General features: G+C 54.2%; 11 protein-coding genes across 11 annotated transcripts; 7 read left to right on the top strand and 4 right to left on the bottom strand.

The window, feature by feature from the left end:
- Positions 1-917: 917 nt before the first annotated feature.
- Positions 918-1,598, bottom strand: M409DRAFT_56098 (uncharacterized protein; the record flags this gene model as incomplete). Its single annotated transcript, XM_033813191.1, has 3 exons — positions 918-1,006; positions 1,067-1,077; positions 1,171-1,598. The coding sequence occupies 3 exons, from the start codon at positions 1,596-1,598 to the stop codon at positions 918-920; spliced, it is 528 nt and encodes a 175-aa protein (XP_033666113.1).
- A 1,899-nt stretch (positions 1,599-3,497) lies between these two features.
- On the top strand, positions 3,498-4,782 carry M409DRAFT_56097 (uncharacterized protein; the record flags this gene model as incomplete). The annotated part of the gene is made up of 2 exons (XM_033813190.1): positions 3,498-4,500; positions 4,571-4,782. The coding sequence occupies 2 exons, from the start codon at positions 3,498-3,500 to the stop codon at positions 4,780-4,782; spliced, it is 1,215 nt and encodes a 404-aa protein (XP_033666112.1).
- Positions 4,783-4,941: 159 nt separating this feature from the next.
- M409DRAFT_56096 (uncharacterized protein) lies at positions 4,942-6,033 on the bottom strand (the record flags this gene model as incomplete). Its single annotated transcript, XM_033813189.1, has 1 exon — positions 4,942-6,033. One exon carries the CDS (start codon positions 6,031-6,033, stop codon positions 4,942-4,944), a length of 1,092 nt encoding a protein of 363 aa, XP_033666111.1.
- A 483-nt stretch (positions 6,034-6,516) lies between these two features.
- On the top strand, positions 6,517-7,780 carry M409DRAFT_67478 (uncharacterized protein; the record flags this gene model as incomplete). Its single annotated transcript, XM_033817421.1, has 3 exons — positions 6,517-7,212; positions 7,402-7,688; positions 7,741-7,780. The coding sequence occupies 3 exons, from the start codon at positions 6,517-6,519 to the stop codon at positions 7,778-7,780; spliced, it is 1,023 nt and encodes a 340-aa protein (XP_033666110.1).
- A 1,417-nt stretch (positions 7,781-9,197) lies between these two features.
- On the top strand, positions 9,198-10,466 carry M409DRAFT_67477 (uncharacterized protein; the record flags this gene model as incomplete). The annotated part of the gene is made up of 1 exon (XM_033817420.1): positions 9,198-10,466. The coding sequence occupies one exon, from the start codon at positions 9,198-9,200 to the stop codon at positions 10,464-10,466; it is 1,269 nt and encodes a 422-aa protein (XP_033666109.1).
- A 589-nt stretch (positions 10,467-11,055) lies between these two features.
- On the bottom strand, positions 11,056-13,149 carry M409DRAFT_56093 (uncharacterized protein; the record flags this gene model as incomplete). The annotated part of the gene is made up of 1 exon (XM_033813188.1): positions 11,056-13,149. The coding sequence occupies one exon, from the start codon at positions 13,147-13,149 to the stop codon at positions 11,056-11,058; it is 2,094 nt and encodes a 697-aa protein (XP_033666108.1).
- Positions 13,150-13,453: 304 nt separating this feature from the next.
- M409DRAFT_56092 (uncharacterized protein) lies at positions 13,454-13,828 on the top strand (the record flags this gene model as incomplete). Its single annotated transcript, XM_033813187.1, has 2 exons — positions 13,454-13,487; positions 13,545-13,828. The coding sequence occupies 2 exons, from the start codon at positions 13,454-13,456 to the stop codon at positions 13,826-13,828; spliced, it is 318 nt and encodes a 105-aa protein (XP_033666107.1).
- Positions 13,829-14,212: 384 nt separating this feature from the next.
- M409DRAFT_24599 (uncharacterized protein) lies at positions 14,213-15,796 on the top strand (the record flags this gene model as incomplete). The annotated part of the gene is made up of 3 exons (XM_033807306.1): positions 14,213-14,477; positions 14,547-14,841; positions 14,890-15,796. 3 exons carry the CDS (start codon positions 14,213-14,215, stop codon positions 15,794-15,796), a joined length of 1,467 nt encoding a protein of 488 aa, XP_033666106.1.
- Positions 15,797-16,036: 240 nt separating this feature from the next.
- On the top strand, positions 16,037-17,187 carry M409DRAFT_24598 (uncharacterized protein; the record flags this gene model as incomplete). The annotated part of the gene is made up of 2 exons (XM_033807305.1): positions 16,037-16,819; positions 16,876-17,187. 2 exons carry the CDS (start codon positions 16,037-16,039, stop codon positions 17,185-17,187), a joined length of 1,095 nt encoding a protein of 364 aa, XP_033666105.1.
- A 62-nt stretch (positions 17,188-17,249) lies between these two features.
- M409DRAFT_56090 (uncharacterized protein) lies at positions 17,250-20,210 on the bottom strand (the record flags this gene model as incomplete). The annotated part of the gene is made up of 1 exon (XM_033813186.1): positions 17,250-20,210. The coding sequence occupies one exon, from the start codon at positions 20,208-20,210 to the stop codon at positions 17,250-17,252; it is 2,961 nt and encodes a 986-aa protein (XP_033666104.1).
- Positions 20,211-20,618: 408 nt separating this feature from the next.
- M409DRAFT_67473 (uncharacterized protein) lies at positions 20,619-22,469 on the top strand (the record flags this gene model as incomplete). Its single annotated transcript, XM_033817419.1, has 1 exon — positions 20,619-22,469. The coding sequence occupies one exon, from the start codon at positions 20,619-20,621 to the stop codon at positions 22,467-22,469; it is 1,851 nt and encodes a 616-aa protein (XP_033666103.1).
- Positions 22,470-22,575: the final 106 nt, after the last annotated feature.

Raw genomic sequence — 22,575 nt, 5'->3', positions numbered from 1 at the left:
TACCCGAAGCTTCTCGTACTCCGCGAGCGTCTCTATTAATAACGACGAATATACTCGATCGCTCGCTTCTTAATAGCTCGCCTCCGGACGGTACTAAACTACGATAAGTAAACTCGGTACTTAATTCGATTATCTAGGAGAATAAAATACTCGAAAGCCCGGTTAAGCGATATATCGCTCGAGCTACTACTACCCTCGAAAAGTCGAATTCCGAGAATACGCTTTTACGAAAAGAGAATACCGAATAACGAGAGCTTCTCGAGACTCGTAAGAAACGAACGAAAAGGAAACAAGTCGCTTTAGAAAAGCGTTTTATTTTTAATACGGAGGAAATCCTCGAAATCGCCCGGTAAGCCGAAGCGGAGATAGCGAAGAAAACAACTTATAAACGGAAGCGGAACGCCTCTCCGAGTCCGGAAATCGAGGACATTATCGAGGAGGTACCCGAGAACGAGGATAGCAATAGTAAAAGTAGCTATATTACTATAGCGTTACGTAGATAGTCGAGAGTATCGAGGATTCGAGGCTTATACGTAGCTTTACCGTCTACGTAGCTTCCCTATTAAGTACGTTACTAGAGGGAGAGACACGATCCTAGAATAGTCTTCGGCGACCAAACCATGGATCTGAGAAGCCATGCATTTTAATACTATCTGAAAGATATATAGGGACATAATTTGGGAGGAAACATTCCCTCTTTAGGCGGCGCCTTGTCCAAATGGGAAGTTACTTGCGGCATAGATAGGATATGGAGTACTCTATCTATATAAGGAGCGGACTGTCTCGACTTCTATAAATGCATGCGAATTACAAAACTAACCCATTCTATCCTTTCCTGCTCGTCTCTTTCCTATCTGCACCCTTCACCTTCGCCCTTGAGCCCGTCCACTGGACATGATGCTCGATGCAAATTGTGTCTATTGCGCAAGGTTGCCTTGGTTGCACACACCACCGCCGGGCTCGACGATACCGTATGCCTTGTAGAATTGGCTGGCGTTGTCCGAGCCTATAGTAGAAACGTAATTAGTACACATGTCAATACTGTCCATCGATCAGTGATTCTTACAAGAAAATCCACTGCTACAGTCATAGTTGCAGTCGCTGATAGCTGTGTTCAGCTAGCCAGAGCCGCAGTTGTTCGTGATGGTATGCGCGTAGTTGCAGACAAACACGGCGACATCAATGTAGACAAACGAGTAGTTTGTGTTGATCCCAAGTTTGTAGCTGTTGCCGTTGGCGTCACACCAGCGACCGAGCTCCTGCTTGGCGATAGTGATATGATCACTAATGAAGTGCTGGTTGCCACAGGTCGCGACGGCGTTGGCAGGCCAGGCCGGAATATCGATCGCGACGTCACTGGTATCGTTGGTTGGGAGTTCGTATGGGACGCCCAAGAAAGTCGATGTCACGATGCCCGCGGTCTCGTTGACCACGTGTCTCCACAAGCCCATGGGGCTGACTGCAGGAAGGTCGAAACCCCCTTCTGCGGTCCATGGGCCAGTTTCGGTGTATCCGACTTGGATTTGTGATGCAGAGTTGGTTGGAAATGCGACGGTGAGACCGAAAGTGGCCAGAGCGGCGAGGATTGTAGAATGCATGGCGTGAATGTCGCTTGGTGGATGGACGTGAAGCGAGGCTGCTGGTGGGCGTGGAAGAGTTGTTTGCTGGCTGGATGAGTTGCTACAGTGGTGAGAGAGACTGATTTTTATACTGTATCATCTTCGTACTCGTAGCCTATTGACCTCTCGATATTCCAATTGATCTCCACTTCGTCGACGGTCCATGATCTCTTCGCGCTCCTTGCCATGTCATTGCTTGAGAGTCTGATCGATCTCTTCGACTGTCGGCAGCTCACGGATGTGGTGTTGATGGGAGTTAGTATTCCGCACCTAGCTTCGTAAGAGAAAGAATTCGATCGCGTGCTCCATCGCTTTCACTAGATCGCACTGCTCTCAATGAATCGCAATCAACTCGACAGGAAGCCAGTGGGACTTCGAGTCTTACACACTTCTAGCGGGCGAGCCCTCCTCGCGCCCTAGAATAGGCCTCAAAAGGAACGACTGTACCCTAACTATATAGGGATGTCGGGAGCAGTGGCGTCCTAGGATGAACGTTTTAAGTGTCTAGGATAAACGTGTAAAGCAATGTAGCGGCCCGACGATGCAGCACGAGGAGTTGGGATCACGCTTACCAAGACGTGTTTGTGATTATAACGTAGTAGTGTAGTAAGATACGATGCGATATAGTGGAGGAGGTGCTCCATCGTGTCAATAAGTCTAACTTTGCATTGGCCGCTAGCCTTGAACATAGGCTACGTGACGCTATATTTACCAGCTAACCTGTTCGGGGAATTCAGGCTGTTGGCCACGAGCCGATGGCGATACCCGGCCTTCGATCTGCACGGTGTGTTCTGCGGACATCTGATTTGCGGATGATTCTTATGTTCTATAGGGCTGACAGGGTTGATAGGATTGAGGATGTCCCTAATCAAAGTCAATGCGGTATTCGTATGATCGTATCGCCTCGAGTGACGTTGATTCGCCCGTACCATTCCGAAAACGGAAAGCGAAGGGATGAAGTCTATATACGAATGAATACGTTCGAGCTATGATTATTAAATTCGGCACTCACATGGCCTCGTATTAGACAAGTGCCGCGTAAGCGGTTGTCAGTGATTTGTAGGTCTTACGCAATGGAACGTAAGGTAGCTACTGCCCGCGACGAGATTCAATTGGCAAATGCCACGACTAGCTTATCGTCACGGCAGCGTAAGAGGGTTTTGAACATTACTTGCCAATGGCAATTGAGGAATGTGACAAAGCCAACACCGTCAAGAGTTTCCCCATACCATTCTAGCTGCATTCACTCCACCGATTAATCTGTGACTATGTGCGCTACATCGAAGTCTTGAGGGCTGTATACGATGGAACGGTTGTTCGTCCACGTTGCAAGTTCATCAGCCAACAGCATCCATCTACGAGCCAAGGATCATGTTGAGCAACCCGATTGTACGCACCGCGTGCCATCTATGAGCCAAGGATGGTGTTGAGCAGCGCGCTTGTATGCACCACGTGCTGGATTAGGCAAGCCGCAAGCATGCCCACTACAGCAGACTTTGACCCAGGAAGACCACCATCCTGAACCTCTAGATACGATAGTATGAGGATCATGTTGAGCAAAACGATTGTACGCACCACGTGCTGGACTAGGCAAGCCGCAAGTATACGCACAACAGCAGACTTTGACCTAGGAAGACCAACCATCCTGGAACTGTGGAAACGGTCGGACGAGTGTGCCGTGGCAGCATCACAATCGATCGATCCGACGGTCTCAGCCGTCTGTCAATGACAAGAGCTGTCGTTCGCGTTACAGATTTAAAGAGGCTGTTGTCCCAGGCCGACAGCGTTCTTTCCTTCATCATTCAGATCCATCGTCACTCGCGAATACCAAGCATACTTCTTCCGTCTAAACACGAGCCCTACCATCTGCCCGGCTCAATGTCTCCAACAGGCATCACCCTCGCAGCCGCGACTGCCTTTGCACTCTTCGCGGTTCGCGCCCAAGCCGCTGACATCGTCTTTGGTTCATCCGGCAACTGCAGCGATGGCATCGCTCTCTACGGCGCCTCCAATCTCACAGCCGTTGATTGCTTCGCTCTGCCCACCGACGACGATGAAAAGGCAACCTCGGCGCTGATCTCCAACATCACTGCCGGACAACTCGTCCAGTTCTTCGCCGACGCCAACTGCAAGACCATGACGGAGCAATTCTCCGACGACGCTTGCTACACCAGCGTGTCTCCCATCGGTTCGTTTCGGATCTTACCTGAGGACGACCAGCCTAAGGATCTCGTCGTTCTCCCCACCAGACTGTCGAACTACACGGATCTTCAGGTGGCCCCCGACGCCGTCATCTTAGCAAGTCACCTTCGCAGTGGACTCCACGCCGTCGCCAGCGCTGCTTCTGGAGCTCTCACCTTCGCCGTCATCTTCACGGACTGCTACGATGTGGCGAATGGGGAAACTTCAGGAACCACATACTTCGCCTGCATCGGCGGGGTCCTCGCAAGTGCGTTATCGTTTGCCGCCTCCATTGAACACGCGTACCATACCGTCACGAGCTATATCCAGTACATAGGTGACACGGCCGAGATTCTTCACGCCGCCATCGGCAGTGCGAAGCGATCCGTCGATGGTAAAGACATATTTGTCCCTGTGGGGAATGTCACGCGGCCTCTGTCGGGTGGCCGCACGAGTACCACAACGCTCTTCCAGTCTGAGATGGGGGGTGTGACGTGGCACACGGCTAGTTTCGCAGACGATCAGACTGGAGAAGTTTACCACCACTTGGTCCCCGCCAGCCAGTCGCCTCTCAAGAAAAGAGCCACTCCGGGCTACGACGTCGAGCAATGGACCGACGGAGGCGTTTTGCTCACGCTGTGTCCCGTGAACACCGGGGCCCCGCTCTCTGGAATATCTTCCACTGCACAGGATAACTACAGTACGTATTGAAAGATGCTCCTCGTTGACATGATAAGCTGGAGAGGACATCGCTGACATTAGCATTGCAGGCAACTACTACAGCCAAATCACCTGTGCCCTCAAAGGTATCTCACGCGAGGCCACGAAAGTCAGCGTCGACATCTTGAACACGGCTGGGACCGTCGTTGCGCAGGCGGGCATTGTTCCTTATGGAGCGTCGGGCGGTCCTACAAGTGCTGAGTCCGATGGTCAATGCCCGAATTCGTCTATTGCCCCAAACCCTGGTTGCTGGACTAATTAAGTAGTCTGCGAGGCAAGCAGATCGTGCAGTCCGCGAGGCTGGGTTGCTAGGTTGCTGAGCTCACGCTAGACGTTGCGCGAGAAGAAGCACAGCTGGGAAATGCATCAGTTAAAATAGAGTAGGGTAGTTGGTGAAATATCACGCACGGTCGATTTCTTCCTACACCCCCAACCTCAAAACCCTCACCGCATTTCCCCCCAAAATCCCATCCACATCCTCCTTCCGCTCCCCCATCGCATCCCTCACAGCCTTGACATTACTCGTCACACTCAACCACTCGCCACCGCCCTCCTCCTCTTCCTCCAGCGGCGGAAAGAAAGGATGATCCGTCCCAAACATAAGCCGATCCTTGCCCGACGCCTCAATCGCAGCCTTCAGCCCCAGCTGCGAATACACCACAGCGTCGAGATAGATATTCTTCTTCAGCACATCCCAGACATCTCTCCGCCCACCCGCAGCGGCCTGCTTCATCAGATGCGCGTCGTGCGCGATGCAGCTTTCGATTCGGCCGGCGAGGAAAGGGAGTGTGCCGCCGCTGTGTGCGAGGAGAACTTGCAGTTTCGGGAAGCGATCAAACACGCCCGACAGCAACATCCTCGTCACGGCGATCGTCGTCTCCAGCGGGAATCCCATTGCCAAAGGCAACACGTGCCCGTACTCGCTCTTCCGCGGCCCGTAAACCTCATCCGGCAAGCCATAATGCGGGTGCAGGAACAACACCATGCCCTCCTCCTCCAATACCCTCCAAAGCGCATCGAGCATCGCATCATCCAAACCCTCCCCTAACCCCGACGTCCCCATAACCACCCCCCGACAGTGCTTCAACCCCTTCAACCGCTGCACCTCCCCCACAACCGCCTCCTCGCTCGCGCTCAACGGCAACGTCCCAAAGAAAAACAACCGCCCCTCAAACCCCGCACACATCCCCTCCATATCATCATTAACCCCCCTCGCCACACCCGCCGCCTCCCCAGAAGCCACCCAATCGAGCCACGGATTCGCCAGACTGAGCACGCTGACATCGATGCCGTGGCGGTCCATGAAGGCGATTTTGGCGGAGATGTCGAAGTAGGCGGGGCCGATGGGCCGGCCCTTGGCGGTCGAGGTGGAGGCTTCTTCGGTGGGGAGGATTATGAGGCGGGGGCCGATGCGGGCGTCGAAGGTGCGGACGTAGGGGATTTGTTGGCGCGCGCGCAGGAGGGACATGAGCAGGGGTGGGTACATGTGGGTGTGGATGTCGACGGTGGGCATTTTGGGGGAGTTTGGTGGTGGTGGTGGTTCTTTTCGTAAGGTGGGAATTGGTGGTCGATATCCAAAACGGAATGAATGAGTGACTTTTGATTGAGCTTTGCTTTTTATATGCCCTCAAAAGATCATCTGACGCAGCAGTGTTGACGGAGATCCAGGAAATGACAGTATATACTGTGAAAATGATATTTCATCAAGAGGTGAAGTCCAACAAACAAGCTCTCCCTCTCCCCCATCGGACCCCGCCTCAATGCAGGCCTGACCTGCTCGCGCGCAACTGATAAGAAACACCCGCCCCGCCACACGCATCGCCCTATCAACCACCACTGATAACAAATGCACGCCGCTTCTATATCTGGACATTCAGGGAAAAGCCTCCAACCGCACCTCTATTTCGACTTCACTTCGTTCCCTTCACCGTCCATTTCCCTCCAAACAAGCTCACGGAAGGAACAGCACGTCTCACACGAAGCTCCTCACCTCACCATGAAGCCCTCTGCAGTGACATCGGCGGTCTCGTCGGACAATCTCGAGATCCCGCTGATTGATTTCTCGTCGTTCCTCACGGCGGCGGATGAAGCGACGAAGCGGACCACCGCCCAGGCGATTCTCGACGGGTTTCAGAGAGCGGGGTTTATCTATTTGAAGAATCATGGGATTACGCCGCCTGAGATCAAGGAGGCTTTTTCGGAGTCGGCGAAGTTCTTTAAACGGCCGAAGGCGCAGAAGTTGGAGATGGGATGGACGACACCTGAAGCGAATCGAGGATATTCGCAGCCGGGACGAGAGAAGACGACGGATGCTACGGATCCGAGCGAGATTGAGAAGATTCGGGAGAAGGAGGGTGTGGATTTGAAGGAAAGTTTTGAGATAGGAAGGGAAGGAGAGGAGGACCTACCAAACCAATGGCCGGACAGATTCGACCAAGAAGGCAAGGTGTTCAAGGAGAAGATGTTGCAATTCCACGACCGGGTGAAGCAATTGCACATGCAAATCATGCGTGCGATTGCGGTGGGATTGGGAATCGAGGAGACGTGGTTCGATGGGTACACCTCGCGGGGGGACAACACGCTTCGCTTGTTGCATTACCCGGAGGTGAAGAGCGAGGTGTTTCAGAAGAATGCCAATACTGTCCGAGCGGGTGCTCACACAGACTATGGCAGCATTACGTGTCTGTTCCAGGTAAGTCCTGCCGTCGAAGTGGTGTGTTGGAGGATCGGTTGGGGAAGAGAGTACGGCAGCAGCATCCGTGTTGAGGTGGCACAATGCATTGCGAGATTGCGGCGTTCGATGCCGAAATACGGATTTCGGTCTCTTGTCAACTTGGCGTCGGCATGTGAAAGCGCGGCTAACTTGCGTTGTTGAGTGTAGGATATGGCCGGCGGGCTGCAGGTCCTCTCGCCGAACGGGAACTACATTGACGCGAAGCCGATTGAGGATACCATTGTGGTGAATGCGGGTGATTTGTTAGCGCGGTGGTCCAACGACACCATCAAGAGCACGAAACACCGTGTGGTCGAACCCCCCACGACAGCAAACGTGCATCCAGCACGCTATTCGATTGCATACTTCTGCAATCCCAACTTTGATCGCTTCATCGAAGCAATCCCTGGCACCTTTAGTGAAAGCAGACCGAAGAAATATCCAGGGATTAACAGGTCAGGAAGGCGACACCGACAAGACTCGAATGCATTGACTGACCTGTTCTAGCGGGGACTATCTCGTACAGCGTTTGGCGGCGACGTACTGAAAGGCGGCTTGCCTATTCCGTGGACTGCAAAGAACCATCTAGGTCTGCACGTGGTAGGAAGATTCATCTGGTCGTCGGAGTTCGCCTGGATTTGCCAAGACATGATCATAGCAGGGGTGCACGAAAGCCGATGAATGTTTCTAGCGATTCGTGGACTTTCTAGCCTCAAGCCAGTCTCTCAAGCCATATTGGCGGTGTGAGGCGCGCGTAAAACTGGCCGTGCTGCATTCTTTTCGAGTCGCAAAGTTGGCCGACGGCCAGCGACGCCGAAGAGGCGCCCTTGCCCAACGCCGACATCAAGGTGTGCGAGACGCAGGGCGCGAGTGAGTCAGTATTGTGCGATTTCGGCGCGGTATGTCGTGGTGAGCTGCTAGCTGCTCACGAGAGAGCATCGTGACTGCAGCGTGCGTACGTTGCCGCGGAGTTGCCGGGTGCAGGATGTCCAATGTTGCTCTGTAGACGACGTGAGGTCGCTGTTTGGAGCGGGGAAGACGCGCCATGGGGTGAAGGCCATTGGCTGGTGGAGACGAGGTTCTCGAAGAAAAAGACTTTCTCTCCCTCTTGCACGTCATCACATGTCAAGAACCACCACGACGACCCGACAAGCTTGATGCCAGCCAGGATCTGCTGACCACTTGCTTGCCTGCCTTGCTCCATGATACACACCTACATACATGCGTTCGGCTGAGCTGACTGACTGCCCATGGCTTGCTAACGATGAGCATGGATGACAGCTGAATGCAAGCAACACGCTCAACATGCGAATTCGCACATGAGACGCGCATGGTCGCGGCTGAAGAGGATGAAAAAATGGGCGATTCAAGGCACCGGTGGGCAGTCCGGCTCTATTTTCTGCAGCAAAGCTTGGGAAGAATTTCCGGTTGGGGCATGGGACGGAATGAGGCGATCGTGTGAGCAGCCTTTGCGCAAGGCGTGATGCGCGGATGTGTCTAGCACGTCTCCACCGACCACGGCGCATGTCCCGTCCACTGGTCGCAGACGCTTCTCTTACCAAACAGAAACCGCCCGCCTGCAGCGTTTTTGTTTGCACAAGAACTGCTGAGCAGCACGTGGGTTTCGCTGTCCGTCTGCTAGCATTTTGTGTTGACTACAAGACCATGTGCCTGGCCCAAACCGCCTGGAGAACGCACCGTCACGCCCTCACCACGCACCGCACCAATTCGTGACTGATCATTCGCTTTCGACATCGCTGCACCGCCACAGATCCCTTGTTCTGGTCGTCGCTTCTGCACCCCGCCATCGGTCTCGGAGCCGGGCGAACGAAGGCGCGTCATCCTGCGAAACGTCTAGAGCGACAATGTCTCTCAGAATTTTTGGCATCAAAGTGCCCTCGCCCGACTACATCCCCCATGCCTCCAAGGGCGCCGCCAAAATCACCCACACAGCACTAGACAACATGGATCACATCAAGCGTCCCACCCTCAAGCTCAAACACAGCAGCGACAAGGCCAAGTCGAAGGAACGTTCACTCTCCAAGGACAAGCATGGCAAAGATGCGCCCAGGTCGCCCGCACGCCCGAAGCCCGTCAAGATGGACCTAGTGATGGAGTCGCCGCCGGTGCTCCTCATGGACAACCCACAACAGTCGTCAGGCGCATTGATCTCCGGTCGCTTGCAAGTCACCCCCAATGCCCCGCAGGTCGAGCTGGAGAGCGTCAAGATGTTCCTGGAATGCTCCACCACAACAAAGCGGCCCGTCGAGGCGCGGTGTCGCGAATGCATGAACCAAGTCAAGGATCTCTACGAATGGCACTTCTTCACCAAGCCCAAGGTCTTCCGTGCGAGCGAGGGCATGCAGGAGCTACCATTCTCTCATCTCATCCCGGGCCATCTTCCAGGAACCACGCATGGCTACGTCAGCAGCATCGAATACTCCCTACATGTCCGTGCAAGGAGCACTTCTGGCGAGGAGACCGAGTTCCGACGACAGCTCGTTATCAACCGTGCTCTGCGTCCAGGCAACGACAAGAACAGCGTCCGCGTATTCCCCCCAACGAACCTGACCCTCCACGTTACCCTCCCCAACGTCGTCCATCCCATCGGCGAGTTTCCGGTCCAGTGCCGTATGACAGGCATTACCACGAAGCGCGACGACACACAAACGCGATGGCGACTTCGAAAACTCACCTGGCGCATTGAAGAGCACGAAACAGCCATCAGCCCCGCCTGCCCCAAACACATCGCCAAAGTCGGCGGCGAAGGCAAGGGCGTGCAACACGAAAACACCCGCGACGTCGGCATGGACGAGATGAAGACGGGCTGGAAAACCGACTTCAGCGACGGCACCGTCGAAGGCGAATTCATGGCCTCGATGAACCCCTCCGCCAAACCCCAACGCGGCGTCGACTCGGCCAACGGCCTCAAAATCAACCACAACCTCATCCTCGAACTCGTCATCGCGGAGGAATGGGCGCCCAACAAGAAACCCAACCAGGCGACGCCCACCGGCGCAGCGCGTGTGCTTCGTACGCAGTTCGCACTCAATGTCACCGAGCGGGCGGGCATGGGAATCGCGTGGGACGATGAGCAGCCGCCGATGTACGAGGATGTGCCTGCGAGTCCGCCGCATTATCGGACGAGCAGCGGCGAGGGCCTCACCCAGATTGTGGACTATGAAGGCGAGGACCTGCATGAGGATGTGGAGCATCTGAATTTGAACTCTTGAACCACCGCGCGCAATCTGACGACGAAACGGCCTCCTCATTCATCATGATCGAAACGGCAACACCATTGACACCGACACACCTATCATCTCGACTCAGCAAGCATTTTGGTATTCCTCATCATTCGTCATTCATCACTGGAAAGCACAGTACAGCACAGCGTCAAAAATCATTCGGGAAAAGCGGACGGATTCATTACTTCATTTTTGCGAACTCCTTTCGGACAGGGAGAGATACCCATTGCTTTATTCATCAATCGATAGACTACTCAACATCAGCGAAGGCGTTTTAATTGGCGAAAGAAAGGAGACGAGAGGAAAAAAGTAAGGATGGGAACAGGACTGGATTGGATTTGTTTTTTGAAGCGAGGCGTGAGTGCTCGCGTACTATCATGGTAGTGGTAGTGGTAGTATAATCATGAATCGGGAACGACTAGCTTGCACTACACACACTTTTTCTGAGTTTCAACCCTTCTTTCTTTGCCTTCTCATCCACAAGCCATGCGCAAGACTCTCTACTCGAGCATGCAACGATACGGGTCGCAATAGACTGTAGCTGGTGGGTGTACAACTGACCCTCTCTCTCTCTCTCTCACTCATCACCTACTGCTGCACCAGCACCACTCTTATTACCCCTCCGATCATCTCTCTCCCTCTCGCGATCCCTCTCCCTATCCCTCTCACGACTCCTATCCCGTCCACTATACCGATCACCCCTCCCATCCCTATCCCTCTCACGACTCCTCGACCTCTCCCTCCGTCTCAAGCGATCCCTATCGTCGTCACGAGAGCCACCACCCCCACCGCCGCCACCAGGTCTCCACCGATCCATCGTCTCCGAACCTCGAAGACGATCGCGATCGTCGTAGCGGGGGCGGCGGCGACGTTCATCTCTAATCACGTCGCGGTCCCGATCGCGGTCTCGCTCGTCGCGGATGACATCCCTGTCCCGTTCGCGGTCCCTTTCGCGGCTCCTCTCGCGAGGTCTCTCGATACGCTCTCGGTCTTCTTCGTCGTCTTCCGAGGTGCGTTTCCTCTCTCTGCGGCGTGGAGGCGACTCGTCCTCTCTCGTTCGGCGAGTGCTGGCTCCACCGGTAGTTGCAGCTGCAGCACCTCCAGGGACATACCTGTCGATGCCTGGCGGGCTACGACTGCGCTCTCGTCTCCTCGAGCGATCTCTGTACCGACGAGCAGGAGATCGAGAACGGGTGCGGTCGCGATACTCGCGGCGTCGTGGGGGTGGACTGCGGCTGTCGGCTTCGCGGCGTGGTCGATACGATTCCCTGCTCTTGCTACGAGCATTGCGTTCGACCAACTCGCCTTCTTCTTCACGAGGACGCTCACGCTCCCTTTCGCGAGAACGAGGTCGGTGGCTTTCTCCTCGGTCCCTGTCGCGATATCTGTCGCGATCGTCGCGTCCAGCTGGACGACGAGCTTTCCAGGCTTCCCGCTCGGCACTAATGTCGCGGTAGAGGGATTCTCGTCGATCACGTGGGCGGCGGTCGTCGGGTGATGCATCACGTCTTCGGTTGCTGTAGGATGAACGGGCTGGGGATGGAGACCGAGCACGAGTTCGAGTGCGGGATTCAGATTCTGCTGGTGTTGCTGGCGCAATGGTTGGGACTGCGCTGAAGGACTCGCCTGGTTTGTCACCCTTCCTAAGCGTGAGCGATGTAGGCATGAGTCCCTGAGCGCGCATCTGGTCTTTGCTTTGGTTGTTGCGTGGAGCGGATTGGTGCTTGAGCAGTCTTGATGGTGGCTCCATGCTCTCGCTGCGTTCCAATGCTGGGCGTCTGCCTTGCTCTGCAATTTCCTGGGCGTCTCGAAGAAGAGTCTCTCTGGCTTCAGCTTCCAACCGTCTCCTGTCACGCTCTTCACGCTCCTTTTGACGTCGTTCTCTTTCTTCTTGTAGTGCTCTTTCGCGCTCTTCGGCTTCTTTCTTCGCCTTTTCGCGGTCTTCATTGTACTTTCGCAATCTCTCTCGTTCTCGCTCCTTCTCGGCAGCCTTCCACGCTTCACGCTCAGCACGACGCTTCTGCTCTCGCTGGAGCCGTTCAGTCTCTTTCTGCAGGGCTTCCTGCTTCTTCTTCAAAGCCTCCAATTCCTTCTTCTTTCGCTCCTGTGCCTCCTGCTTCTTGCGCTTCTTCTCATCCTCCACAAACTTCCGCTCGCGCTGCTGCCGACGCTCCTCCGCTTCCGCCGCGTACGCCTCTTCACTCTTATTACCTTTGCGTATCTCCTCCTCGGCACCTTCTGCGCCAACATCATTTCGCCTAATTTCCCTCATCGTCTTCTCGGCATTTGCCATAAACTGGTCGATGTAGGCATTGATGTCCTGCTCAGTCTTACTGTAGATATCCGCACGTGCTGCAGCTCCTTCAAGCAGAGGCGCGCCCATGCGTCTGTCAGGCTTCAAGTACTTGACCGGTTCGCGATCGATTTCAGTCGTCGTAAAGGTGCGCAGCGATGCCTCAAACATGCCGCGTTGAGCGCTCTCGTTGTATTGCTGGAAGGCCTTTTTGCGCAGTGCGTCGAACTCGCCCTTCTTCTTGAACGTGTGAAGCATGCCGTCGATAGACGCGCGCTGTGTCGAAGACAAGGGCAATTCGGAGATCTTTGGCTTCTTGCGCGGCGGCAACTCGAAGTCCTCGCCGTCCATGCCGGACATGACGACGTCGGTCGCCATTTTGGTATGTGCGACGTCTGGTGATGGAGTGATGGTTGGAGGTTGTCGTGGCAGCACCTCGAGATGCAAGGAGGGCGCGGCGTCCAGATGTTTATTTAGAGTTTTGACTCGGGTTCTCCCGCTCCGAAGCCGAAATCGAGGAGCTGCACATTGGCAGCGACATCCATCCACCTGAGCACCTTGCGTGACAATCACAGCACCAGCCTTCGCAGGGGACGAGACATAAGAAAGGGCGGGCCCTAATAGTCGCGGATGTTCTACGCCTGAGACCACACCACAAACCATTCAAAGCGCAATCGCAGTCATGGTCAACAAGATCCTGTTTTGGTCGGGCTTCGGTATGTGCAGCATGCTCGTAAAACGCAGTATCACGGGCTAATCAAGACGTTTCTCAGGCCTCGCTGTCCGCTTCTGGCAACTCGGTATCGAAATGCGCCCTTTCTTCGCGCGCGAGAACTGGGTCATCTACCCGATCTACGGCGGTCTGGGAGCATCATTCGGATATTGGCTACAAGGCATCGAGCAGAGACAGATGCGATATCTCTCAGAAACACGCGAACGCCTACTTGAGAAGCGGAGGAGACGCGCGGAGCGGGAAGGAGGTGTGAACATTGGTGACCAGGCGCAGAGAAACGAGGAAGGCCTGTTCGCAACACCCAAGGACACGGCGGCAGCATAGGGAGGCAGCGGATGGAGGGAGAGGTGATGGCGACGATGGATAGGTGTCCATATGGATGTGCGGGAGGACGTGAAGATGCAAGAAGCGGCGGAATATGCCCCGTTTTGAGAGGATACCGCCAACTGCAACATGTGCTACACTCGAGAAATGAACCTCATGACAGCTGGTTCAGTCCTACACTGTCACGTCGTATCTCCTAGAGTCAACGGCGTGGCAGATTTTGTGTATAGTTACACCTCACCCAGCGGATAAGCTGAACGGGCAGGCTTTAAATGGGAGTGCGGCTTCACATCTCCAATCAACACCTTTCCAAACACTTCATCACAATGTGAATATAAGAACACCGTCTCGAGGCACACACTTCGAAATCTTAACACTGCAAACATGACGGCTCACGATTTCGCGAATGGCTGGCAAAGGTCACTCCGCTTGCCCACAAAAGATACTCCCACGCCTCCGCGTTCGCCATCCCTGGCAGCGACCACTCGCGGCGGCATCGTCGTATTCTCCGGAGGCAGTGCTGCTAACAACCTAGTTGACGTCTTCGATGAGATTCGCGAGGCAAACCAGAACGCTCTAAGCTATGTGATACCCATCTCGGACAATGGAGGTTCCTCCAGCGAGTTGATACGCGTGTTTGGCGGGCCAGGTACGTGTTCATGTCATGCACAGCTCAAGAGGTCGTCCGCTTTTGAATGGAATACTGATCTGTCTTCAGGTATTGGAGACGTACGATCCCGCCTGGTCCGACTGATACCTGAAGATGGACCTGAGGCGAAAGCCACGAGGAACTTCTTCAATCACCGATTACCCAAGGAATTCGGTCCCGCGAGACTAGAGTGGCTGGACATTGTCGAAGGGACTCACGCACTGTGGAATGGTATCTCTTCCCCCAAGCGGGAGTTGATCCGAAGTTTCCTCAATTCTGTGAATCAGGAACTGGTCAAGCGATTGAGGCCTACGAGTCGGTTCGACTTCTCTGGTGCAAGTGTTGGGAATCTATTCTTGACTGGGTAAGTTCAAGCTATCGACTGTTGTCTGAATGCTGGCTGATATTGCAGTGCTCGTCTCTTCACTGGTAGCTTCGAGGCAGCAATCTATCTCGTCTCCAGTATTTGCGGCGTGCCGAGCACCGTTTCCATACTGCCTGTGCTGAATACCAACTTTGCACATCACATCGCGGCTGGGCTGGTCGATGGCACGGTCATTACAGGCCAGAACAACATCAGTCACCCTAGTGCTCCCACCGCAGACGTATCGCATGTTCCAACCTCGCCAAGGCAACGACTGAGGAACGAGACTGAGGAACACGACAAGGTCGAAGATGCCAACATGCCGGGAACATTGCCGGATCTACGCAAACCAGCGATAGCCTTCTCAAAGCAAGACGAAGAAGAGTTGCCGTCCAGGATCGAGCGGCTGTGGTACATCAATCCTTATGGTCAGGAGATTACCATTCCTGCCAATCCTCGAGTGATAGAAGCACTGAGGAATTCGTCGTGCATCGTCTACTCCATCGGCAGCTTGTTCACCTCGATCATCCCTTCACTGGTCCTCAGAGGTGTTGGCGAGGCTGTCGCATCTACAGCAATCCCAACCAAGGTCCTCATTCTGAACGGCACACTGGACCGCGAGACTGGACCTTCGTCAAACCCATACACAGCCCTCGATTTCGTTGCCGCCATTGCAAAGGCGTGCTCTGACTCTCGCGGCTTACCAAGCCCAGATCCGGACGAATACTGGCGATACGTGACTCACATCATCTACCTGGACGGCCCAACGTCACCAAAGGTCGATAAAGATGCCTTCAACAAGATAGGCATCGAGTCACTGCGTGTGTACGGGCGGAAAGACGGAAACGGGAAGGGAGGCCGATACGATGCCAAAGCGCTTACCCAAGCATTGGAAGCAGTCATCGGACGTAAAGACGCAAGAGGCATCTCAAGACGTAACACGCTGGTGTTGTGAAGGAGTTTTGGTTGGCGGCGTTGTTTTCTCCAGGTGGACTGTCCGCCTCAAGCTTCGCCGACCCACTCAGGAACAGGAAGGAGCCCCGCTGATTGTTTCGAGCTGCCCCAACGATGTCACGACACAGGGCTCTAGGCGAAATTTTCCAGCTCGTTGGTTGCATGTGCTTGGGGCTGGGGATTCATTGATAACAAGGCTGAATCCTGCTATCGGAAGACAAACTTTACAGCATCCTTCAACATGGCTTCCAAACCCTTCAACGTCGCCGTCGTGGGCTACGGTCTCTCCGCCAAGGTCTTCCACATCCCACTCATCCTCGCACTCCCAGAAGACTTCAAGCTCTACGGCATCGTTCAACGATCTCCCAAGCCAAACGACGATGCCTCCAAAGATCATACAGGAATCAAACTCTACCGATCCGTCGACGAAGTCTACCAAGACCCCTCGGTCGACGTCGTAGTCATCACCAGCGTGCCAGAAACACATTTCGACATGTGCAAGTCCGCTCTCGAAGCCGGCAAGAACGTCGTCGTGGAGAAGCCCTTTGTCCCGACCGCAAAGGAAGCAGAGGAACTCGATCAAATCGCCAAGAAGACCGGCAAGCTTCTGACTGTCTACCAGAACCGCCGCTGGGATGCGGACTTCCTCACTCTCAAACAAATCATGTCGGAAGGGTCGCTTGGCGAGATCTCTGAGTTTGAAACGCATTTTGACCGTCATCGACCTGATCCTCCGCCTACCGAAAGCTGGAAGAGCAGAGATGCGCCGGCGCATGGCAGTTTGTACGATCTGGGGACGCATTTGATCGACCAGGTGTATCACGTGTTTGGTCTGCCCAAGCGAGTCACTGCTTTCGTTGGCACGCAGAGGAGAGGGGTTGCAGAAGGCAGTGCTCCAGACTCGCATACGGTGCTGCTTCATTACGACGGACCCTTGTTGGTGACTGTCAAGGCAGGTGTTGTAAGTCCTGAAGTCGAGCAATTGAGGTACTGGGTCAGGGGTACGAAGGGGAGTTTCAAGAAGGTATGGTCTCCTCCAACCAAGCCAGCATCATCGTGATACTGATTCTTGTTCAACAGTTCCACCTCGACGTCCAAGAAGACCAGCTCCGCCTCCACGGCATCGGCCCCGGACACAAGGATTTCGGCGTCGACCCCGAGAGCCACTACGGCACGCTCATTCACATCCCACAAGAAAAGGCAGAGCCTCAGGTGAGGAAGTATCCCACCGTCACACCAGCAACATACGTCGAGTACTACAGGACATTCGCTCGCGCTTTGAAAGGGCAAGGAGACGTCCCCGTCAAAGCATCAGATGCCAGGGACGTGCTGAAGATTATTGAGATGGCAAAGGAGAGTTCGAAAGAAGGGAGGACGATTGTGGTGTCATGATGTCGTCTGATCTAAATTTTCTTGGACTGTCGTTATCATATAGTAATGCAGCGTTAATCATATCACGTAGGCGCAAAGCGCTCTTCATCCAATCTCGTCCCCTCTGCCCAGCTCTCTTCCACCCACTCACTCGTCACGATCCTCGGCAGTTTATGCTTACCAGAGATAGCTCTCCGCATCTCTTTCACAGCATTCGAATCGCCGCCACCCACCACCACAACATGCGTGACCTCCTCCCTCTCCAGCGAAGTCGCCACCAGTCCACCAGCAAACTGAAAAAGCCTCTTCGTCTGCACCGCCACACCTTCCCCAAAGTACGCGATAATCCCATGAAACATCCAACAAGGCATCGCATCAAGTTCATTCCCATGCTCATTCAACTGATCCAGGACCTCCATCGGATCATACCCGTCCTCAATCTTTGGAGGCATATTCTTGAAGAGCTCCAAAAGATCGTCGGATGTCACGTCCCTCGCGTAGGAATCGCCGTACTCGTCGACGTTGTCGTCGTACTTGCCCTCGTTCTCTCCCGCGACGTGGAAGAGATGGTGTGGTTCGAGGGGTAGAAGGAGGGTTGGGCGGCCGATATCGATTTCGCTTTGCTTGATGCAGTCGAGGAGCCAGTTGGGTCGGATGATGTTTCTCTCGTCGCGCTTGGCGATTGATGCGACTTTGACGACTCTTCGGTCTGCGATGAGGATTGTATTTGGGTCCTTTTCAGACGCAACCACCGTGCCGCCGTTCGCTTTGACGAGCGCTTCGAGCTCAGCCTTGGACTTCTTGAGAGGTTTGGGTGCTTCAGTCATGATGAAGAAGGAGAGGCCCTCGAAGACTTTCGTGGTTGGACCAGCGTACGGTGTCTTGACCTCGCCCTCTTGGCCTTGGATAACGATCTGTCGTGGCCGCTTCCTCGACACTCGCTTGTTCTTCCTGGACTCGTCCAGCTTCATCTTCTTCTCCTCACGCTCGCCTTCGACTTTCTTCCTCAGCTCTATAAACTCGTCGCTCGAAAGCGCTTGGTCCCATTTCTTGTCGTAACGAAGCTTCTTGAATCGTGGGAAACGTAGGGTAACGCCCGTTCGGAATTGAGGGGTGGTGTGAACAGAAGCTGCCTTAACAGACACCACGATCGAGTCTTCGGGTTTGATCCAGACATCTGGCCTTTCGTATTGGAGATCGCCTCCGCCTAGCTCGACCCAGTCGTTTGGTGGCTTCTTGGGATCCCAGTCAACCCACTTCCCTTCTGTCCGATGCCGAATCTCTGCGTAGTCACCTGCACTGAAGCCTCCACCGACTTTGAAGAACGAGAAGGTCTTCTGCGGGTTGATGTCTGGAAATGCGGCGCGAAGATCTCCAGGAACGTAGAGGCCACAGAGGAAACTGCTGAGTCCACCTCCTCGCTTGCCAGAGCCGTAATACCCGCCCACAACAACGCAGTCAAGCGATTCACCGAATTCTGTCATATATTCTGGCTTGACTTTGATCCAGTCATCATTTCGCTCATTGAGGCGGTACTCCGATCGAGGATTTTTCAGCACCAGTCCTTCGCTTGATTCGGCGACAACTTTCCGGAGGACTGGCTCAATCTCTGAGGCCTCCCGAGCTTCTTGAAACTCATGAATCTCTAGGCGACGTTGAATGCTGGAAATGCTGGCGGACAATGCTTTGCGGCGGTCGCGCAGTGTATACCGGGTCAAATCTTTGTCGTTGAGGTACAGAATGTCAAATACCCGATAGAGAGGTCGATTGCCTGTAGAGAAAGGATTCGCTTGCTGGTCAAGCGCGGCAGTTTTGAGAGTACCAAACGGCACGATAGCATCTTCCTTGGGATCCCAAGTGATCATCTCTCCGTCCAGAATGAGATTTCGAACACCTTCAGAAAAAGCATCCCTGATGTGTCGTGTAAGTGCCGCGTTGTCGTCGTTAAAGCTACTGCCGTAGAGGTAGGTGTAATCCTTCGCCTTTCGAGACCAAAACTTGAACTTACGCTCAGTGGGGTCCTCGTCATCTTCGATCATGTGCAATTGCATTCTTTCGCCGTCCAGCTTCTCTTCGATCCAGAATACGGGATCCTCTTCGGTCGGGTTCATCTTGGCTACCATTTGCTCCATGGATCGCATCTGGAATGCTGCGAGTTGTGGTTGGAAACATTGCATCAGCGCGATTCCCCGGTTGTCTCCCTCGAGCCGTACTTGAGGATCGTACAGCTCCCAGCACACACGGCGGAGATTGCTCGAAATGTTGAAGAGGTTTTCTGCATCCGGGTGCCATATGTCAAAGAAGGTCTTTTCGGTTGCGCCAACTTTCATCTGCCGCAAGATCATGCGAATGAGCCACATGAGCTCGTCGGCGTTCATTCGATTGTAGAAGTCCTCAAGAATCGGGAGCTGATTCTCTTCCTTCTGTGCCATGGAGAGTGCATCAAGGCGTTCGTTGACCTCTGCAATAGTCATGTCGCCTGGGGTCGTTCTCAATGGTCGCTTACTGATGACTTCGTAACATCTCCCAGCGAAGTCGCCAGCCATTGCTGTCGAGGCTTTGAACCCGGGCAATTTCCACTTGAGTAGATTTTGCGCATCGTCGCTGTCCTTTTTGATTTTGACAATCTTGATGATCAATTTGGCGAGAGTCTGTTCTTTGAGTCCGTACATTGCTCGATCTCGATCCTTCTCGGGGACAATCAAACGAAATGCAGGGTAAATGTCCTGACCAACTTCCTTGCGCCATCTTGAGATGAATCGATCAATGATCGAACGTCGGATCTCATTTGGAGCGTGGCTTGCTCCATGAGGGCCTTGCTTCTTCCGAGGTAGTGCCGGTCCTGTGGGCTTCTTTTTGTTGTCGTTCAAGGGGTTGAAAAGGGTGAGATAGAGCTCATGGAAAGGTAAAGTTTTGGAGTGATTGTGAGGACGATTTGGATATTTTTCATCGAGTTCTTGCTCCGTCATGGTGCCATGGCCGTACATCATGTGCTCCTCCTTCGCCGCCTCCTCGTCCTGCATCTCGACGTCGCCGTTGGCCATGTTGGATATGTGGCAAAGATGCCGAGACGTCGGGTTCTTCAATTCGGGACAGATTCGTCTTGTTTTGTTCTCTCGCAATTTGTAGGAGAATAGGCGAGAGTACAACAGAAGGTAACATGTTGAATGATTTCCAATTCCATATTCAGAGGAAGTGATGTTCGGGAGAGGCAACCACGCTAGTGACACGCGCTAGCCATGCGAGATCACGTGCAAGAGTTTCACGGTTGAAACATGGCAACACTCCCCGGCGACATTGGCGACGCTTACGAGACGCTTTGTTTCGCGGCTAATGATAGAAACAGGCTGTCAACACCAGATGCACTCGCCCAACTTCCCTCCTCCCCCCACAGACCGCTGAGTCGACAATGGTGGCCTTTCGCTGGCCATCACCACGCAGCTCCTGCGGTCATGCCGACGCCGTCGAGACCGTCAAGAGCTTCCTCCGTCGCTAGCGTCGATACTACGGCCTCGCAATCCAGCGCTGCTCTGCTTGGAGCCACCAAGGCTTTCGTAAGAGCAGCTCCCCAGCAACGGACTACTTCAGCGTCCGACGTGCGCGGCAATGGAGCACTGGCGGCTGCCTCTACGGCTGGCAGCGGAAGTGGAAGCAAGACGCCCGTCTCCCGTTCCCCACGTCCTCCCCCGGCATCACGAGAACCTAGCGTTGGCCGCGAGAGCGTGAAGGAGAAGGCGCAAATGGACATGTCGAAGTTTCCAAGTCTGGCGCCGCCCCAGCAGGCGCGGCCGCCGCATAGCAGGAGCCCTTCCCATCAGGCTGCCGTTCTGGCAACCTCACGTGCCCAGCCGACGGCATCCACTTCCACCACTTCAGAGAAGCCAGGAAGACATCCTCCCGGAACAGGCTCCAAGAGGCCTGCTGTTGCACCAAAACCTCGGAGACTGAGTGAGCACTTCAAGCCCAGCAATGGCAAGAGCGACAAGCCTACGGACACCACCCCAATCGCCCCCACCACGTCACTCGTTGATTTGTTCGAACGGAGATTGAAAGAGACGCAAGACTCGCCGGGAAAGAGGCCAGAACCGATCGTTATCAAACCTAGCAACGAGCTCACGCTGAAGAGTCCAAAGCCAGTGAGATCAGGCATCACTTCTATGTTGCAGTTGGAGCTTGGAAGTGAGAAAGAGGATAAGAGATCCCAAGACATCGGCCCATCGTCTGGAGAGAGGCATGACTCTATTGGGCAAGGCAAAGAAGGAAGACCCTCCTCCGATGATTCCTTTGCGTCTGCTTCAGAAGATCTGAATCCACGAAGCCCTCCGAGCAGCCCACCCCGTGCTCTTCCAATTCGCAGTGTGAAAACGGCGAGTCCGTCACCGGGCCACACTCTGAAAGTTGAGAACGAGGCGAAGAGACGACCTCAAGTCTCTCCATCTCCTTTGCGTCAAACAGCCTCCAAACCAATTGAGATCAAGCCACCACGACGTCCTTCGACGGCACAATCTGATACGCTTTCTGCATCTTCGTCAAAATCACTCAGGAGCATACCAGCTCAATTCAACCAGGCGTATCCACGCCGAATGACACCATTGACCACAGGGGATGAACTTGCCAACGCACTGGTTGCATCGAGCCTAGCCTCATCTCGTGGCCCTTCACCAAAACGATTCGACCCACCGGCAGCCCCTTACCGCAAGAAGAACCACCATCATCATCACCATCACGGATTGTCTTTTTCTCGTACACCTAGTCCAAAGAAGGGGGCTATGCTGCACACTTTGCGCAAGAAGGACGACTCATCATCGGACAGCGAAAGTGATCCGCATCCATATGCAAAGCACAGGAAGAAGCGACTTGTACGGAAACACCCAAACAAACATCATGAGGGTGACCGAAAACGCTGGCGCGATGCAGTGACAGAACGCGAACGCAAGCGATATGAAGGAGTATGGGCGGCGAACAAAGGCATGCATTACTCGTTCACCTATGAAGAGATTCACTTCTTCGAGAGAGCACCAGACCATCCACGGACGAAGGAGACGAAGACCGCTGTCCAAGACCAGGTATCCAATCTCGTGGCGCGAGACATTTGGCTTCGATCGCGATTACCGCCTGCAGTCTTGGAAACGGTCTGGGATCTGGTGGACCACGACAGCGTAGGACGTTTGCACAAGGAGGAGTTCGTTGTGGGTATGTGGCTCATCGATCAGCGACTGAAGGGTCGCAAATTGCCTACGAGGGTTACAGAGACGGTTTGGGCGAGCGTTAGAGGGATACAAGGTATCAAGATCAAGAAATGAGGCACCTACAACTACTACGGCAGACTGCTGCCACTTGCATGGATCGGAGTAGGATTTAGCGCGAGATACCCAATTGTACTGGATAGAGATTTCAATAGACCTTTTC

The sequence above is a fragment of the Zasmidium cellare genome (assembly GCF_010093935.1).
Source record: "Zasmidium cellare ATCC 36951 unplaced genomic scaffold M409scaffold_23, whole genome shotgun sequence".
Taxonomy (NCBI): domain Eukaryota; kingdom Fungi; phylum Ascomycota; class Dothideomycetes; order Mycosphaerellales; family Mycosphaerellaceae; genus Zasmidium; species Zasmidium cellare.
This window is presented reverse-complemented; position numbering and strand designations above follow the sequence as displayed.